Source organism: Bombina bombina, chromosome 4 (assembly GCF_027579735.1).
Source record: "Bombina bombina isolate aBomBom1 chromosome 4, aBomBom1.pri, whole genome shotgun sequence".
In the NCBI taxonomy this organism is placed as follows: Eukaryota; Metazoa; Chordata; class Amphibia; order Anura; family Bombinatoridae; genus Bombina; species Bombina bombina.
This window is the reverse complement of record NC_069502.1, coordinates 224,963,170-224,984,006: the sequence shown is the minus strand read 5'-3', so window position 1 is coordinate 224,984,006 and position 20,837 is coordinate 224,963,170. Positions and strand designations below refer to the sequence as shown.

Genomic DNA, 20,837 nt, shown 5'->3' with positions numbered 1-20,837 from the left:
TAAAAGCGCAACAATTTTTCTGCAATCAGTCAAAACAACGTTTGCAGCAATAAAAAGTGCCCTTATGTGCCCAAATTAACTAAATAATATTGATCCGTTTGTTTGGTTATGCTATATACCAATTTTTATCTGCCCCCAGATCCCACTGATCCTCCTTGAGTAGCGCTCCTAAGTCTCTCTGTACCCCTTTGTGTACAAACTGACTTAGGCCCCACGGGAGGCCAGGACCTTGCTGCCGATCCGGATGAATACTGTGCAGCTAAGTGCGAGAAACTAGGCCCCACCCACCGTGGGTGTAACTCGAGCCGTACTGAGACCCGCATGGGAAGAAAAACAACAAGTCGGTTTCCCAACTTATATCACTAAAAACGCCATGTGCCCCTCTGATACACACACTTTAAATAATAAAAGCGCAACAATCATTGAATATTGCTCTCTGCCAAGCCAGTTATAATGACATAATAACGACAGCCCTTAAGCAGCAAACCGCATCTCCCAGCGTCAGCCAACACAGTGATAAGTAATCAAGATAAAAGGGAATTTCAGGTACACCATTTCCATTCATATAGTGCATACTGATTACCCCTCCCCAGTTAGGAAAACAGAATTTATGCTTACCTGATAAATTACTTTCTCTTACGGTGTATCCAGTCCACGGATTCATCCTTACTTGTGGGATATTCTCAATCCCTACAGGAAGTGGCAAAGAGAGCACAAAGCAGAGCTGTCCATATAGCTCCCCTCAGGCTCCGCCCCCCCAGTCATTCGACCGACGGTTAGGAGAAAAAGGAGAAACTATAGGGTGCAGTGGTGACTGTAGTTTTACTAAAATAAATTTGAACCTGACTTAATTGCCAGGGCGGGCCATGGACTGGATACACCGTAAGAGAAAGTAATTTATCAGGTAAGCATAAATTCTGTTTTCTCTTACATGCTGTATCCAGTCCACGGATTCATCCTTACTTGTGGGATACCAATACCAAAGCATTAGGACACGGATGAAGGGAGGGAACAAGTCAGGTAACCTAAACGGAAGGCACCACTGCTTGCAAAACCTTTCTCCCAAAAATAGCCTCCGAAGAAGCAAAAGTATCGAATTTGTAAAATTTGGCAAATGTATGCAGTGAAGACCAAGTCGATGCCTTACAAATCTGTTCAACAGAAGCCTCATTCTTGAAAGCCCATGTGGAAGCCACAGCTCTGGTGGAATGAGCTGTAATTCGTTCAGGAGGCTGCTGTCCAGCAGTCTCATAAGCCAATCGGATGATGCTTTTCAGCCAGAAGGAAAGAGAGGTAGCAGTCGCTTTCTGACCTCTCCTCTTACCAGAATAGACAACAAACAAGGATTCTTATAAGAAACCACTTTTGGAAGGAAACCAGGTTTGGTACGCAAAACAACCTTATCTGTATGGAACACCAGATAGAGTGAATTACATTGGCTGCAAAGCAGACAATTCAGAAACTCTTCGAGCAGAAGAAATATCTACCAAAAACAAAACTTTCCAAGATAATAACTTAATATCTATGGAATGCAAAGGTTCAAACGGAACCCCTTGAAGAATTGAAAGAACTAAATTTAGACTCCATGGAGGAGCCACAGGTCTGTAGACAGGCTTGATTCTAACTAGGGCCTGTGCAAACGCCTGAACGTCTGCTACAGCTGCCAGACGCTTGTGTAACAGGATAGACAGAGCAGATATCTGTCCCTTTAAGGAACTAGCTGACAAACCTTTCTCCAATCCTTCTTGGAGAAAAGACAATATCCTTGGAATCCTAACCTTACTCCACAAGTAACCTTTGGATTCGCACCAACAAAGATATTTCCGCCATATCTTATGGTAAATTTTCCTGGTGACAGGCTTTCTAGCCTGGATCAGAGTATCTATAACTGATTCAGAGAACCCACGCTTAGCTAGAATTAAGCGTTCAATCTCCAAGCAGTCAGTTGCAGAGAAACTAGATTTGGATGCTTGAATGGACCTTGAATTAGAAGATCCTGCCTCGAAGGCAGTTTCCATGGTGGAGCCGATGACATGTCCACTAGGTCTGCATACCAAGTCCTGCGTGGCCACGCAAGTGCTATCAGAATTACTGAAGCCTTCTCCTGTTTGATTCTAGCTACTAGCCGAGGGAGAAGAGGAAACGGTGGAAAGACATAAGCTAGACTGAATGACCAAGGCGCTACTAAGGCATCTATCAATGCCGCCTTGGGATCCCTGGACCTGGATCCGTAAAGGGGAAGTTTGGAGTTCTGACGGGACGCCATCAGATACAATTCTGGAATGCCCCATAGCTGGGTTAGCTGAGCCAAGACCTCCGGGTGGAGTTCCCACTCCCCCGGATGGAAAGTCTGACGACTCAGAAAATCCGCCTCCCAGTTGTCTACTCCTGGGATGTGAATTGCAGATAGATGGCAGGAGTGATCCTCCGCCCATTTGATGATCTTGATTACTTCCTTCATCACCAGGGAACTCTTTGTTCCTCCCTGATGATTGATGTACGCTACAGTCGTGATGTTGTCCGACTGAAATCTGATGAATTTGGCCTCCGCTCGTTGAGGCCAGGCCTGGAGCGTATTGAATATCGCTCTCAGTTCCAAAATGTTTATCGGGAGAAGAGATTCTTCCCGAGACCATAGACCCTGAGCTTTCAGGGAGTCCCAGACCGCACCCCAGCCTAACAGACTGGCATCAGTCGTGACAATGATCCACTCCGGTCTGCGGAAACTCATTCCCTGAGACAGGTGATCCTGAGACAACCACCAGAGAAGAGAGTCTCTGGTTTTCTGGTCCATTTGGATTTGAGGAGACAAATCTGCATAATCCCCATTCCACTGTTTGAGCATGCACAGTTGCAGTGGTCTTAGATGAATTCGGGCAAAAGGGACTACGTCCATTGCCGCAACCATTAGACCGATTACCTCCATGCACTGAGCCACAGAAGGCAGAGGAATGGAATGACGAACTCGGCAAGAATTCAAAAGTTTTGACTTCCTGACTTCTGTCAGAAAGATTATCATTTCTACCAAGTCTATAAGTGTTCCCAGGAAGGGAACCCTTGTGAGCGGGGACAGAGAACTTTTTTCTACGTTCACCTTCCACCCGTGAGACCTTAGAAAGGCCAGAACAATGTCCGTATGAGCCCTTGCTCTGTGAAAAGACGACGCCTGTATTAAGATGTCGTCTAGGTAAGGTGCTACTGCAATGCCCCGCGGTCTTAGTACCGCTAGAAGGGACCCTAGCACCTTTGTGAAAATTCTGGGAGCGGTGGCCAACCCGAAAGGAAGGGCCACGAACTGGTAATGCGTGTTCAGAAAGGCGAACCTTAGGAACTGATGATGATCTTTGTGGATAGGAATATGTAGGTACGCATCCTTTAGATCCACGGTAGTCTTATATTGACCTTCCTGGATCATCGGCAAGATTGTCCGAATAGTTTCCATTTTGAAAGATGGAACTCTGAGGAATTTGTTTAGAATTTTTAGATCCAGGATTGGCCTGAAAGTTCCTTCCTTTTTGAGAACTACAAACCGGTTTGAGTAAAATCCCAGCCCTTGTTCTGCAATTGGAACTGGGTGTATCACTCCCATCTTTAGAAGATCTTCGACACAGCGTAAGAAAGCCTGTTTCTTTGTTTGGTCTGAAGACAAACGAGAAATGTGGAACCTTCCCCTTGGGGGAGAGTCCTTGAATTCTAGAAGATACCCCTGAGCAACGATTTCTAATGCCCAGGGATCTGGAACGTCTCTTGCCCAAGCCTGAGCAAAGAGAGAAAGTCTGCCCTCTACTAGATCCGGTCCCTTCATGCTGTCTTGGCAGCAGGCGCAGGCTTCTTAGCCTGTTTACCCTTATTCCAGCCCTGCAATGGTTTCCAGGATACTTTAGGCTGGGAAGCGTTACCCTCTTGCTTAGCAGCAGCAGAGGTTGAAGCAGGTCCGCTCCTGAAGTTGCGAAAGGAGCGAAAATTAGACTTGTTTTTGGCCTTGAACGGTCTATCCTGCGGGAGGGCATGGCCCTTCCCCCCAGTGATATCCGCGATAATTTCTTTCAACTCGGGACCAAAAAGGGTCTTTCCCTTGAAAGGAATGTTTAGTAATTTTGTTTGGGACGACACATCCGCCGACCAAGATTTGAGCCAGAGCGCTCTTCGCGCCATAATGGCCAAACCTGAATTTTTCGCCGCTAACTAGCTAATTGGAAAGCGGCATCAGTGATAAAAGAATTAGCCAGCTTCAAAGCGTGAATTCTATCCATGACTTCGTCATATGAAGTCTCCCTCTGGAGCGACTCCTCCAGCGCCTCAAACCAAAAAGCCGCTGCAGTAGTTACAGGAATAATGCAGGCAATTGGCTGGAGCATGAAACCTTGCTGAACAATTTTCTTCAGCAAACCTTCCAGTTTTTTATCCATAGGATCTTTGAAAGCACAACTGTCCTCTATAGTTGTACGCTTAGAAAGCGTTGAAACAGCTCCTTCTACCTTAGGGACCATCTGCCACGCGTCCCGTCTGGGGTCGTTATGGGGAACATTTTCTTAAAGATAGGGGGGGGAACAAAGGGTACGCCTGGTCTCTCCCACTCCCTAGTCACAATATCCGCCACTCTCTTTGGGATCGGAAACGCCTCAGTGTGTACAGGGACTTCTAAAAACCTGTCCATTTTACACAATTTTTCTGGGACCACCATGGGGTCACAATCATCCAGCGTAGCTAAAACCAACTTAAGCAGGACACGGAGGTGTTCCAGCTTAAATTTAAACGCTAAGGAATCTGGCTCTGCCCGCTGAGAAACTTTTCCTGTGTCAGAAATTTCTCCCTCAGACAGACCATCCCTCACTGCCACTTCAGAGTGTTGTGAGTGTACTACAGATAAATTATCCAAAGCTTCTGATTGCTCATCCTCTGTATTCAAAACTGAGCTATTGCGCTTTCTTGGAAAAACTGGCAGTTTGGATAAAAATGCTGCAAGGGAATTATCCATTACTGCTGCTAATTGTTGTAAAGTAATAGGGGCCAATGCGCTAGAGGTACTAGGCATCGCTTGCGCGGGCGTAACTGGTGTCGACACATGGGGAGAGGAAGAAGGACTATCCTCATTACATTCTGTTAAAGAATCATCTTGGGCTACATTTTTAAGTGTCACTGCATGGTCTTTAAAATGCTTAGATGCTTTAGCACACTTTAAACACAAATGCAATGGGGGTACCGCCATGGCTTTTAAACACAAAGAACAAGGTCTATCTGAAGGCTCAGACATGTTTGACAGACTTAGACAGCACTACAATACAATAAAAAACACTTTGAAAAAACGTTACTGTGTCTTTAAATAATAAAAAGCACACACACTTTTTTACCAAATCACCAAAAAACATCCGATCTTGATGAAATTTTCACCACATGATCCTAATGCTTTGAAATGATTGCACACAAATTTTCAAATCAATTAACCCCTTATTGCCCAAACCGGAGCTAAATGCAGCAGGCTACCGGTTTGAAACTCTACAGCACGTTGCCACAGTCTCTGCTGTGGCTTTACCTTCCTTAGGGATTATTTGTAGACGAAAATAAGCCTCCCTGGAGTCCTCCCTGCAGTCTCTGGATTCTACACGTGAAGCTGCATGAAGCTGTCTTGTAAAACAACTGTGCAACTGAGGCGCGAAAATGAGGCCCCCTCCCTCTTCATTCCTGAGTTATGGGGCCTTCCTGAGACAGATTAGGTGTCTTACAATATGCCAGGCGTATTAAAACCCCAAAAAGTGTTCCAAACGTCTCAAACACTTGATCAAATATGAGATTATGCTAATAAAGTAAACGATTTAGCCCATAACAGTGTCCACCAGTATTTAAGCCCTTAACCTAAGCCATCCTTCTATACTGAGTCTCAGAAAATGGCTTACCTTCCCCCATGGGGATTTCTGTCAGTCTTCTAGCATTACCAGGTCTTGTTAGAAAACAATGACTGAGCATACCTGAAGCAGTTAAGCCTGCAAACTGTTCCCCCCAACTGAAGTTCTCCGGTACTCAACAGTCCTGTGTGGGAACAGCAATGGATTTTAGTTACAACATGCTAAAATCTTTTTCCTCTCAGCAGAAATCTTCATCACTTTCTGCCTCAGAGTAAATAGTACAAACTGGCACTATTTTAAAATAACAAACTCTTGATTGAAGAAATAAAAACTACAAATCTAACACCACAAACTCTTTACCCTCCCGTGGAGATGCTACTTGTTAGAGCAGCAAAGAGAATGACTGGGGGGGCGGAGCCTGAGGGGAGCTATATGGACAGCTCTGCTGTGTGCTCTCTTTGCCACTTCCTGTAGGGATTGAGAATATCCCACAAGTAAGGATGAATCCGTGGACTGGATACACCATGTAAGAGAAATAATGTCAGCCTGTTCTGATGTATCTAGTCTCCCTAGAAACAAATGACTGAACATACCTCAATGCTGCTTGTAGCATGACATGGTTCTCCACACTGAAGATGTTTCTTTACAGTACCTTCAACTACTCTGTGGGAACCAGCAAGATCTTAAATAATGTTTGCTAAGATCATCAACATCAGGGCAGAAAATAAGATGTCTCCACTCCTCTTGGGAAGTTATTGACTGACAATTTCTCCCTGAGAAAAATAGTACTCACTGGCACCATTTTAAAATAAAAAAACTTCTTGATTGAAGAATCTAAACTAAAACTTCACTACCTCCTCCTATCACTAACACAGGCAAAGAGAATGACTGGGGTGGGAGGGAAGGGAGTAGCTATATATACAGCTCTGCTGTGGTGCTCTTTGCCACTTCCTGCTGACCAGGAGGCGTAATCCCATAAGTAAGGATGAAATCCGTGGACTCGTCATATCTTGTAAAAGAAAGAATAAAAAATGCCTAGGACATGCATAAGGCTATGCTAAGAAAACAGAAACATGTAATATAGGTAGGCTTGATGTGCCATTTTGGTTCTGATCCACTGTGCTCCATCTATGTTGATCCAGTTTGTGCTTTAGGATCCAAGTATATATGTAGGCTTGCTTCACATATATAGAAAATAAACTGATCAACTGAAGTTTGTTTATACAGAGGAATTTGAAGCTTATTACACATATAAAAAAATGTTTACATATAATAAATTTTGATTTAATTAATATTTCTATAATCTTCCCCAAAAAATAAATAAAAAATTAAATTGATGATCCTCATGTAAGAACATGGGACATTACAATTTTAAATGCATGACTGAAGTGGTTCTTTAAATGTTCTATACTCTGCATGCTTTTCTATGCTTCCTTAGGCTTTATTGTTATATCATTCAGGAGTTTGCGTAAGCAGACTCAACTAGAACAAGCTGAGACTCGGCCTTAACCAAAAAGCAGCAGATTTAATACATGAATACAAGGAAAAATAAACTATGTAGCATTGAAGTAAATGCTTATGTTTGCACAAAGCAAAAATAACAGACATCAAAACATGCACAATGACATTGTGAAAGGTAAAATTGTATGGATTAAAAAAATGAAATGTCAATAAATGCAATTGGGTTACTATGGATGTATTCAAAGCTTTGTAGTAAACTAAGCTGTAAAAACGTATCGCCCTACTGCAAAGCATGATTGTCTTTTATATCACATCAAGAAACATATGCAAGTACAAAAGGAGCCACACCAGAGTACACCAAAAATGAATAAAACCCAAATGATTTGACTCCTATATGCCTCCTCTAGCTTAAAAAAGGACAAGGACTTAGGTTATTCTTTTTTTAATAAAACAACCAAAATGTTTTGTTTTTTTACCTAGATTATTAAAAACAAACAAAACAAAAAAAACTACCATTAGTGTGACCTGCAGATAGAAATAGTTGTGTGATTCCCCAAGGCCACTAATGATAAATATGGAATATAACTGAAAACAAAAAGTGTAAGGAAAAAAAAATCCACCGCGAAAGTAGTGATTCGTAATAGAAAAGACCTGTTTAAAATTAATAACTCATACTGCAAAAGTCTAGCACAATTTTGCAATATTCAAAAAGTTCCTTCTAACAGTTCAGTATAAGAGTTATAAGTTAAAGGGCGCTTTTTTCCCCCAATACACTTTATCAAAAATGTTTGTAGTAAAATGTTGTTTTAACAGTTTTAGTGAGAGCTTTTACTATACACAGTGCACGTGTACTTCTGCCTCCGTGCACCCTCATTCGAACACTGTGGCATGTATGTGTTTTCAGCACAGTGCATGGGGAAAACAAAAACATCTAAATCACAAAAACAGTGGTAACATACTAGAAGCAATTTTATATATGGGGCAGTGGACGACAATGACCATTTATGCTTACCTGAAATTCATTCTTGCATGGTGGTGAGAGACCACAATCTATTACTCCTGGGAATTAATCTGCCACTAGGAGGAGGCAAAGTTTCCCTAACCCCAAGTGCTCTTTAAATCCCCAACCAACTCACTGGAAACTTAAGTCTGACGTATAGCCAAGCAAGAGAGGTAGAAAAAAGGAAAGAACAAAATAAGACCAGGGAAAACACAATTTATTTAAGAACTTACCTGATAAATTCATTTCTTTCATATTGGCAAGAGTCCATGAGCTAGTGACGTGTGGGATATACAATCCTACCAGGAGGGGAAAAGTTTCCCAAACCTCAAATCAACCGAGGCTTCATTCTTAAAAGCCCACGAAGTGGAGATTGATCGAGTAGAATGAGCTGTAATTCACTGAGGCGGGGCTTGACCTGACTCCAAATAAGCTTGAAGAATCAAAAGTTTTAACCACGATGCCAAGGAAACGGCAGAAGCCTTCTGACCTTTCCTAGAACCAGAAAAGATAACAAATAGACTAGAAGTTTTCCTGAAAACTTTAGTAGCTTCAACATAATATTTCAGAGCTCTCACCACATCCAAAGAATGTAAGGATCTCTCCAAAGAATTCTTAGAATTAGGACACAAGGACAACAATTTCTCTATAAATGCTGTTAGAATTCACAACCTTAGGTAAGAATTTAAATGAAGTCCGCAAAACTGCCTTATCCTGATAAAAAAAAAAAAAATCAGAAAAGGAGAATCACAAGAGAAAGCAGATAATTCGGAAACTCTTCTAGCAGAAGAGATGGCCAAAAGAAATAACACTTCCAAAGAAGGTATTTAATGTCCAAAGAATAAAACTTTCCAAGATAACTTAATATCTAAGGAATGCATAGGCTCAAACGGAGCCCCTTGAAGAACCTTGAGAACTAAATTAAGACTCCATGGAGGAGTAACTGGTTTGAACACAGGCCTGACAAAATGATTGTACATCTGGGACAACTGTCCACTTCACACTCTGCTGGTTTTGGATTGAGTTACAGTCTCCAGTACACCAGTGACGTCACTCGGAAGTGCGGGGTCACCTGAGGATTACACCTTGAGAGAGCCCCAGACTGCTCCCCACCACAGAAGACTGGCGTCTGTTGTCAATATCACCCAAGATGGTCTGTGAAAGCAGGTTCCCTGGGAGAGATGATCCAGAGACAACCACCATTGAAGAGAGACCCTCGTCTCCTGCTCCAGTTATTAGAGTCGTCAAGTCTGCATTAATCTCCGTTCCACTGCCTTAGCATGTTTAACTGCAGAGGTCTGAGATGGAAGCAAACGGGATGATGTCCATTGCCGCCACCATCAGCCCGATTAACTCCATGCACTGAGCCACTGACGGCCGAGGAGTAAACTGAAGGACTAGACAAGTATCGATAATCTTTGATTTCCTGACTTCTGTCAGAAAAATCTTCATAGACGAGGAGTCTATTATGGTTCCCAAGAAAGTAACTCTTGTGGCTGGAACTAGGGAACTCTATTCTAAATTCACCTTCCACCCATGAGTTCTCAGAAAAGATAACACTATGTCAGTGTGGGATCTTGCTTGTTGAAAAGATGGCGCATGGAATAGAATGTTGTCCAGATAAGGTGCCACCCCAATGTCCCGTGACCGAAGTACCGCCAACAGAGCCCGCAGAACCTTAGTGAAAATTATGGGAGCAGTGGCCAGGCCGAAAGGAAGAGCCACAAACTGGAAGTGTTTGTCCTGGAAGGCAAACCTTAGGAACTTGTGATGATCCCTATGAATAGGAACATGTAGGTACGCGTCCTTTAAATCCACGGTTGTCATAAACTGACCCTCCTGGATTAAGGGAAGAATGGTACAAATAGTTTCCATCTTGTAGGACGGCACCCTGAGAAATTTGTTTAAACTCTTTAGATCTAAAATTGGTCTGAAGGTTCCCTCCTTTTTGGGAACCATGAACACATTGGAATAAAAACCCTGACCCTGTTCCTGAACTGGAACGGGAACAATCGCTCCCAGGTCGGAGAGGTCTCCTACACAATATTAGAACGCCTCTCTTTTTGTCTGGTCTGCAGATAATCTTGAAAGTAGAAATCTGCCCCTGGGAGGAAATCTTTTGAACTCCAATTTGTATCGCTGAGACACTATATCTATTGCCCAGGGATCCTGAACGTTTCGAACCCAAGCCTGAACGAAGAAGGAAAGTCTACCCCCTACCAGATCCGGTCCCGGATCGGGAGCATGCCCTTCATGCTGTTTTGGATTCAATAGCAGGCTTCTTGGATTGTTTACCCTTATTCCAAGACTGGTTGGGTCTCCATGTAGGTTTAGATTGTTCCTGCTTAGAGGAGGAAGAGGAAGAATTTCCATTGAAATTCCGAAAGGAACGAAAATTACTCTGTCGTCCCTTTTGTTTGTTTCTCTTATCCTGAGGGAGGAGATGACCCTTACCTCCCGTGATATCAGAGATAATTTTTGTAATGCCAGGTCCAAACAAGGTCTTCCCCTTGTAAGGAATCGCAAGAAGCTTAGACTTGGAAGAGACATCCGCAGACCAAGGTTTTAACCATAAGGCTCTGCGTGCTAAAATAGAAAAACCTGAAATCTTAGCTCCCAGCTTAATAATTTGAAGGGAAGCGTCTAATAAAAGCATTAGCTAGCTTCAGAGCTTTTATCCTGTCTTGAATCTCCTCCAAGGAAGTCTCAGTCTTGAGAGACTCAGACAGTGCATCAAACCAATATGCTGCCGCACTAGTGACGGTAGCAATGCACGCAGCTGGCTGCCATTGTAGACCCTGATGAACATAAATCTTTTTAAGTAAACCCTCTAACGTCTTGTCCATAGGATCTTTGAAAGCACAATTATCCTCTATGGCAGTGCTTTCCAAACTGTGTGTCGTGACACAGTGTGTCGGCGGCAGTGTGTAGGTGTGTCCCTGCTTCAGCACAATTTTTTTTTAATTTAAAATTCTTTTTAAATGTTTTTTTTGGTTTCTACCTTTCTGCCTGCCTGCTACGCATATCACATGGTTGACACGTGATTGATACCTAGTGGGTCACAGATCATCCTAACCTATTGGCGCAGCTTGGCTAGAACTGAAACTATTCCCATTGGCGGCACATTGGCTTCTGTCTGCACGTGTAGTCTCCTCAATCGGCTTGTGACTACACGTGTAGTCAGTGAGTGGGACAGCAGTGTGTTTGCAGCGTGTGCAGTAGTCAGTCGGACTCGCAGAGCTCTGAGGGCAGCAGCTTAAACGTTGAGCTGAAGTCAGAAATCAAAGTGGATTTTTTTGCAGCTAGCTCCCAGTAGTGCATTGCTGCTCCTGCTTTTGAGGTATGGATAGGAAGTGGAAGCTTAAAAATGCTTGATGATGAAATGCGAGTGTCTAATATTCCACTAAATATTCAGAAACTGTTCATCCCATCAATCTCATACATCCCATTAAAATAGTAAGTAGCTATTGATGTTTTTAAACTTTTTTTAATTCTTGCACATACATACTGTTACTTGTAAATACATTTCGGTATTATATAATTTATGTATGTGTGTGTATCTCTTAAAACAAGTTAGTTTAACCTCCTGTTTGCTAGTACAACTGAATTACTGTGTTGCGAAATTGTGTAGGTCTAAAAATTGTGTCACCAACATGAAAAGTTTGGAAAGCTCTGCTCTATGGGAATAGTAGTTCTTTTGGCTAAGGTGGAAACAGCCCCTACCACCTTAGGAACTGTTTGCCAAGCCTCCTTGAAAGAGTCAGCTATGGGAAACATCTTCTTAAAAATAGGAGAGGGAGAAAAGGGTATACCTGGTCTCTCCCACTCCTTAGTAATGATCTCCGAAGCTCGCTTTGGAGCAGGAAATACTTCGGAGTAAGAAGGAACTTCAAAATATCTGTCCAATTTACTAGACTTCGTTGGTGCAACCACTACCATGGAGTCACAATCATCCAAAGTAACCAAAACCTCCCTGAACAACAGGCAGAGGTGTTCTAGCTTAAACCTAAAAGTTACAACCTCTGAGTCCGCCAGAGGTAATGAACTTTCTGAATCTGAAATTTCACCTTCAGATGGAACCTCATTATACTCCTCTTCAGGTCCTTGGGAGGGTACTTCCGAAATTGCCACAATTGCATCAGAAACCTCACTTACTGAATATCTGTTTTTCCTCTTACGTTTGCCCTGTAACATTGGGAAAGCAGACAATGCATCAGAAATTGTAGAAGACATGAGAGAAGCTACGTCTTTTAAGGTAACTCCAGAGCAGAAGTACAGGGCACTGTTTGAGCGGGCGCTAAATTTTGGGATGCTTGGGGAGAAAACTGCGGCACACCTTGAATCTCGTCATTAGACTCTTGGGCAGCATCCACCTTTGAAAAGTTTTGTTCCAAATACAAGGAGCATGTAACACTTTGCAAGTCTCCTAGGTCCATATTGAATCACAAAGATATAAATATGCAATAAACCTTAATTTTGACACAAAAAGTTTGAATGTAAAAAACGTTACTGTCTCTTTAAATTTAAAAGTGTAACTTTTTTACTGCGTGTAAGAAAAAACATATTCAAACACTAACCGCAACAATACTCTCCCGGACATTAAATCATGTTAAAAATAATGCCATGCAAAAGAACCACCATACAAGTGTTTGTCTCCCAGCCCCAGTGCCTGTAACATGCGGTCTGGTTCTCTCAGACTCAGAGCTTTTGTCCCTTAATAAAGTGCCTTATACATTTGCCTGCAATAAGCAGCCCTTTATGAAAAGTAATGAAGTATAATATGTCTGCCTGACAGCAAAGGCAGTTCACCAAGGATTGAGGGGTCCTCTCCCCGACGTGGACCTGTGAAGAAAAAGAAATTTCTGAATATATATTCCTTAGGTTCTCAGGGTTAGGGCAGCAATAATATATGGGAGGCACAGTGAGAATTATGTCCCACAAGTTCCCATTGCTCTAAAGCCACCAATGTTCTACTGAAGAGACTGATATGGACTACAGCTACACCCCAGGACAAAGCAGCACAATCTTGTACTACTTTAAAAATAAAACAAACAAAAAAGAGCAGTAACCTTTAGAAGCAAGAGCAGCATTAGAATGGTTAAAATGCATTAAAACTTTAAAACATGCATAGCATAATTATGCTAGAGGTAATAGCTCAGCATGCTTATAATACACACATTTAACATTGAAAGAAAGTGTTCAGAGGGGACACCTTCTAGAGAAGCGTTAGGAACAAACTAAAAAGCTCCATAAAAGCTACAAAAGTAGTAATGTGTATAAAATATAAAACATACAGTAATATCTACAAGAAAGGGAAAACACATACCACTGCTGAAACATAATAGCAGAGTATCTGGAAAAGGAGTATATCGTCGGAGGTGGCAAAGGACAAGTCCCTGCAACACCCGTGAAAGGCTAAATCCCAGCAGGTGATAAATATGCCACTACCCATACTCCAAATACATCCCTGCGCCAAAAACTGTACTCTGGAGGAGAAATAGGCCTCAACTCAATCTGAGAACCCCTCTCATTGAGGACTCAAAATGTACATCTTCATTCTTCACCTTCCTCCAGCTGAGGCAAAGACAAGACTGATTTTCCAGTAAGGTGCAATGTTTTATTAGAGCTCTTGGGGTTTGGGAATCTTTACCACCTCCTAGAGGCAGGGAAGACTACGTGCCAGGAGTAATAGATCGTGGACTCTCACCACCTATATTAAAGAAAACTTATTTTCAAAAGTGAAATGCAGTGATGTCTCTAATGTGCATGCAACCCACTGATAAAACCGCAAGTCCATGCATACCGCACCTACATGCAGCCAGTAAAAATATGTGGAAAAAAAATAATCTTTGCAATTTTAGCAGAGGCATAGTTGTAAATACATAAAGTACAAGAATGCTTTTAATCTAATTTGAAAATCAATTTTCAATTATGAGGGATGTACCAGCCATTGGACTCTGGTATAGGACTTTGATATATAGCTTGCAGATAATAAAAGTACACAGGTAACAATATATTATTTCCATTTAATTATCTGCAAGTTTTCAAAAGGTTAGTTATTAAATTAGAGAAGACCAACAATCCTGTAAAATTCTATGATTTCTGATTGATTTGACTTTTTTCTCTGAGCAATATAAATCCTCTACACAACCTCACAAGAACTACATTTCTAATGGATTGGGAAGGCCTTATATTAGAAAATATCAGTAAAAGTAACGAGACAACTTGCTGTAAATGAGTATTTTAACCAATAAAGGTGCAGTAAGCTGCCAGGTCAGAGTAATATGCAGCAAACCAGTATAACATTTGACTTCTATCTTCTATAAGGAGCATGGGACACGAACAAGTAATTGCAAGCAAAACAAGTAAATTGCATATGGCAAAGCAGTATTTTTTTCCATCAATCAAAGTGATAACATTTTGGATGTAATGGATTTTAAAAACAAAGAACGATTTGCAAAAAGGCTCTCAAGAGTGTTGAGAGAAACTATGAGTTACCGTTGTTAAGAAGTTATTCGTTTATATATGCAAATAGTAAGCAATACTCTGCTTTTGCTAGGCTTCTCATACCTTCCTGCAGCACATCTTTAAGAGTCACTCTTTCCCTCGAGATGGCGATATCTTTCACCTTTGCCTTAGCCTCCAGAAGAGTCACACTTTTCAAGTCGTTCTTCTCGATCCGCAAAGTTGGATAACCTGAGGAGCCAACGGACCCAAACAAGACCAATATAAATACCTAGATTGTATTTGCAGAGTGATAATGAAAAGTCTAACATTTAGGGATGGAACTAAAGCAATTAAAAAAATAAAAATAAAATAGTAACACTTTAAGCAGTAAATAAATGGTTTCTAGTTTTTTGGTCTTGCTATTTAAAATTTTGAATGTCTTCAGGCCTATTAGTATACCATTATAAAAATCATTCACCAGTACTTCTCAGCAAAATCCCACATATATCAGATCGGTAAACAAATACTACATGTTTAACATGTAATTGTTATTTACTGTTCAGAAAATAAATTAACTTCCATGTCCCTTTAAGAAGGTATATTACTATTGTCTTGCATATTTTAGTTTGGTTAGGGAATACATTTATTAGAGCAATGGGAGGTATTCATATTAGCCAGTGAGCAAGCATGCGTAGGTCGGAGTTATGCCGAAACACGCACTACCTGTGAGCTAAGAAATTACTTTAAAAACATTTTTTCCATAAAAAAAACTAAACAAAAAAAAAAACTAAACAAAAAAAACAAAAAAACTAAACAAACGGAACTAGCTTAAATAGTAACAAATTAATTATGTTTATATATATATTTTTTTTTACTACCAATGAAAAACAGAATTTATGTTTACCTGATAAATTACTTTCTCCAACGGTGTGTCCGGTCCACGGCGTCATCCTTACTTGTGGGATATTCTCTTCCCCAACAGGAAATGGCAAAGAGCCCAGCAAAGCTGGTCACATGATCCCTCCTAGGCTCCGCCTACCCCAGTCATTCGACCGACGTTAAGGAGGAATATTTGCATAGGAGAAACCATATGGTACCGTGGTGACTGTAGTTAAAGAAAATAAATTATCAGACCTGATTAAAAAAACCAGGGCGGGCCGTGGACCGGACACACCGTTGGAGAAAGTAATTTATCAGGTAAACATAAATTCTGTTTTCTCCAACATAGGTGTGTCCGGTCCACGGCGTCATCCTTACTTGTGGGAACCAATACCAAAGCTTTAGGACACGGATGAAGGGAGGGAGCAAATCAGGTCACCTAAATGGAAGGCACCACGGCTTGCAAAACCTTTCTCCCAAAAATAGCCTCAGAAGAAGCAAAAGTATCAAACTTGTAAAATTTGGTAAAAGTGTGCAGTGAAGACCAAGTCGCTGCCCTACATATCTGATCAACAGAAGCCTCGTTCTTGAAGGCCCATGTGGAAGCCACAGCCCTAGTGGAATGAGCTGTGATTCTTTCGGGAGGCTGCCGTCCGGCAGTCTCGTAAGCCAATCTGATGATGCTTTTAATCCAAAAAGAGAGAGAGGTAGAAGTTGCTTTTTGACCTCTCCGTTTACCGGAATAAACAACAAACAAGGAAGATGTTTGTCTAAAATCCTTTGTAGCATCTAAATAGAATTTTAGAGCGCGAACAACATCCAAATTGTGCAACAAACGTTCCTTCTTTGAAACTGGTTTCGGACATAGAGAAGGTACGATAATCTCCTGGTTAATGTTTTTGTTAGAAACAACTTTTGGAAGAAAACCAGGTTTAGTACGTAAAACCACCTTATCTGCATGGAACACCAGATAAGGAGGAGAACACTGCAGAGCAGATAATTCTGAAACTCTTCTAGCAGAAGAAATTGCAACTAAAAACAAAACTTTCCAAGATAATAACTTAATATCCACGGAATGCAAGGGTTCAAACGGAACCCCCTGAAGAACTGAAAGAACTAAATTGAGACTCCAAGGAGGAGTCAATGGTTTGTAAACAGGCTTAATTCTAACCAGAGCCTGAACAAAGGCTTGAACATCTGGCACAGCGGCCAGCTTTTTGTGAAGTAACACAGACAAGGCAGAAATCTGTCCCTTCAGGGAACTTGCAGATAATCCTTTTTCCAATCCTTCTTGAAGGAAGGATAGAATCCTAGGAATCTTAACCTTGTCCCAAGGGAATCCTTTAGATTCACACCAACAGATATATTTTTTCCAAATTTTGTGGTAAATCTTTCTAGTTACAGGCTTTCTGGCCTGAACAAGAGTATCGATAACAGAATCTGAGAACCCTCGCTTCGATAAGATCAAGCGTTCAATCTCCAAGCAGTCAGCTGGAGTGAAACCAGATTCGGATGTTCGAACGGACCCTGAACAAGAAGGTCTCGTCTCAAAGGTAGCTTCCAAGGAGGAGCCGATGACATATTCACCAGATCTGCATACCAAGTCCTGCGTGGCCACGCAGGAGCTATCAAGATCACCGACGCCCTCTCCTGATTGATCCTGGCTACCAGCCTGGGGATGAGAGGAAACGGCGGGAACACATAAGCTAGTTTGAAGGTCCAAGGTGCTACTAGTGCATCCACTAGAGCCGCCTTGGGATCCCTGGATCTGGACCCGTAGCAAGGAACTTTGAAGTTCTGACGAGAGGCCATCAGATCCATGTCTGGAATGCCCCACAGCTGAGTGACTTGGGCAAAGATTTCCGGATGGAGTTCCCACTCCCCCGGATGCAATGACTGACGACTCAGAAAATCCGCTTCCCAATTTTCCACTCCTGGGATGTGGATAGCAGACAGGTGGCAGGAGTGAGACTCCGCCCATAGAATGATTTTGGTCACTTCTTCCATCGCCAGGGAACTCCTTGTTCCCCCCTGATGGTTGATGTACGCAACAGTTGTCATGTTGTCTGATTGAAACCGTATGAACTTGGCCCTCGCTAGCTGAGGCCAAGCCTTGAGAGCATTGAATATCGCTCTCAGTTCCAGAATATTTATCGGTAGAAGAGATTCTTCCCGAGACCAAAGACCCTGAGCTTTCAGGGATCCCCAGACCGCGCCCCAGCCCATCAGACTGGCGTCGGTCGTGACAATGACCCACTCTGGTCTGCGGAATGTCATCCCTCGTGACAGGTTGTCCAGGGACAGCCACCAACGGAGTGAGTCTCTGGTCTTCTGATTTACTTGTATCTTCGGAGACAAGTCTGTATAGTCCCCATTCCACTGACTGAGCATGCACAGTTGTAATGGTCTTAGATGAATACGTGCAAAAGGAACTATGTCCATTGCCGCTACCATCAACCCGATCACTTCCATGCACTGAGCTATGGAAGGAAGAGGAACGGAATGAAGTATCCGACAAGAGTCTAGAAGTTTTGTTTTTCTGGCCTCTGTCAGAAAAATCCTCATTTCTAAGGAGTCTATTATTGTTCCCAAGAAGGGAACCCTTGTTGACGGAGATAGAGAACTCTTTTCCACGTTCACTTTCCATCCGTGAGATCTGAGAAAGGCCAGGACAATGTCCGTGTGAGCCTTTGCTTGAGGAAGGGACGACGCTTGAATCAGAATGTCGTCCAAGTAAGGTACTACAGCAATGCCCCTTGGTCTTAGCACAGCTAGAAGGGACCCTAGTACCTTTGTGAAAATCCTTGGAGCAGTGGCTAATCCGAAAGGAAGCGCCACGAACTGGTAATGTTTGTCCAGGAATGCGAACCTCAGGAACCGATGATGTTCCTTGTGGATAGGAATATGTAGATACGCATCCTTTAAATCCACCGTGGTCAAGAATTGACCTTCCTGGATGGAAGGAAGAATAGTTCGAATGGTTTCCATCTTGAACGATGGAACCTTGAGAAACTTGTTTAAGATCTTGAGATCTAAGATTGGTCTGAACGTTCCCTCTTTTTTGGGAACTATAAACAGATTGGAGTAGAACCCCATCCCTTGTTCTCTTAATGGAACGGGATGAATCACTCCCATTTTTAACAGGTCTTCTACACAATGTAAGAATGCCTGTCTTTTTATGTGGTCTGAAGACAACTGAGACCTGTGGAACCTCCCCCTTGGGGGAAGTCCCTTGAATTCCAGAAGATAACCTTGGGAGACTATTTCTAGCGCCCAAGGATCCAGAACATCTCTTGCCCAAGCCTGAGCGAAGAGAGAGAGTCTGCCCCCCACCAGATCCGGTCCCGGATCGGGGGCCAACATTTCATGCTGTCTTGGTAGCAGTGGCAGGTTTCTTGGCCTGCTTTCCCTTGTTCCAGCCTTGCATTGGTCTCCAAGCTGGCTTGGCTTGAGAAGTATTACCCTCTTGCTTAGAGGACGTAGCACCTTGGGCTGGTCCGTTTCTACGAAAGGGACGAAAATTAGGTTTATTTTTTTGCCTTGAAAGGCCGATCCTGAGGAAGGGCGTGGCCCTTACCCCCAGTGATATCCGAGATAATCTCTTTCAAGTCAGGGCCAAACAGCGTTTTCCCCTTGAAAGGAATGTTAAGTAGCTTGTTCTTGGAAGACGCATCAGCCGACCAAGATTTCAACCAAAGCGCTCTGCGCGCCACAATAGCAAACCCAGAATTCTTAGCCGCTAACCTAGCCAATTGCAAAGTGGCGTCTAGGGTGAAAGAATTAGCCAATTTGAGAGCATTGATTCTGTCCATAATCTCCTCATAAGGAGGAGAATCACTGTCGACCGCCTTTATCAGCTCATCGAACCAGAAACATGCGGCTGTAGCGACAGGGACAATGCATGAAATTGGTTGTAGAAGGTAACCCTGCTGAACAAACATCTTTTTAAGCAAACCTTCTAATTTTTTATCCATAGGATCTTTGAAAGCACAACTATCCTCTATGGGTATAGTGGTGCGTTTGTTTAAAGTGGAAACCGCTCCCTCGACCTTAGGGACTGTCTGCCATAAGTCCTTTCTGGGGTCGACCATAGGAAACAATTTTTTAAATATGGGGGGAGGGACGAAAGGAATACCGGGCCTTTCCCATTCTTTATTAACAATGTCCGCCACCCGCTTGGGTATAGGAAAAGCTTCTGGGAGCCCCGGCACCTCTAGGAACTTGTCCATTTTACATAGTTTCTCTGGGATGACCAACTTGTCACAATCATCCAGAGTGGATAATACCTCCTTAAGCAGAATGCGGAGATGTTCCAACTTAAATTTAAAAGCAATCACATCAGGTTCAGCTTGTTGAGAAATGTGCCCTGAATCAGTAATTTCTCCCTCAGACAAAACCTCCCTGGCCCCATCAGACTGAGTTAGAGGCCCTTCAGAAATATTAATATCAGCGTCGTCATGCTCTTCAGTATCTAAAACAGAGCAGTCGCGCTTACGCTGATAAGTGTTCATTTTGGCTAAAATGTTTTTGACAGAATTATCCATTACAGCCGTTAATTGTTGCATAGTAAGGAGTATTGGCGCGCTAGATGTACTAGGGGCCTCCTGAGTGGGCAAGACTCGTGTAGACGAAGGAGGGAATGATGCAGTACCATGCTTACTCCCCTCACTTGAGGAATCATCTTGGGCATCATTGTCATTGTCACATAAATCACATTTATTTAAATGAATAGGAATTCTGGCTTCCCCACATTCAGAACACAGTCTATCTGGTAGTTCAGACATGTTAAACAGGCATAAACTTGATAACAAAGTACAAAAAACGTTTTAAAATAAAACCGTTACTGTCACTTTAAATTTTAAACTGAACACACTTTTTTACTGCAAATGCGAAAAAACATGAAGGAATTGTTCAAAATTCACCAAATTTTTACCACAGTGTCTTAAAGCCTTAAAAGTATTGCACACCAAATTTGGAAGCTTTAACCCTTAAAATAACGGAACCGGAGCCGTTTTGAACTTTAACCCCTTTACAGTCCCTGGTATCTGCTTTGCTGAGACCCAACCAAGCCCCAAGGGGAATACAATACCAAATGACGCCTTCAGAAAGTCTTTTCTAAGTATCCGAGCTCCTCTCACATGCGACTGCATGCCATGCCTCTCAAAAACAAGTGCGCAACACCGGCGCGAAAATGAGGCTCTGCCTAT

At 42.4% G+C, this 20,837-nt stretch overlaps 1 protein-coding gene across 2 annotated transcripts in view; it reads right to left on the bottom strand.

Moving 5' to 3' along the window:
- The window catches only part of RYK (receptor like tyrosine kinase), a 677,262-nt gene that overhangs the window by 387,994 nt on the left and 268,431 nt on the right, over window positions 1–20,837 (bottom strand). Inside the window, exon 8 of one of the 2 annotated variants that reach the window (XM_053709793.1) lies at window positions 14,875–15,009. In XM_053709793.1, the coding sequence (XP_053565768.1) occupies window positions 14,875–15,009 (135 nt within the window). The remainder of the gene's footprint in view (window positions 1–14,874; window positions 15,010–20,837) is intronic. The other variant, XM_053709795.1, reaches the window with a different exon arrangement.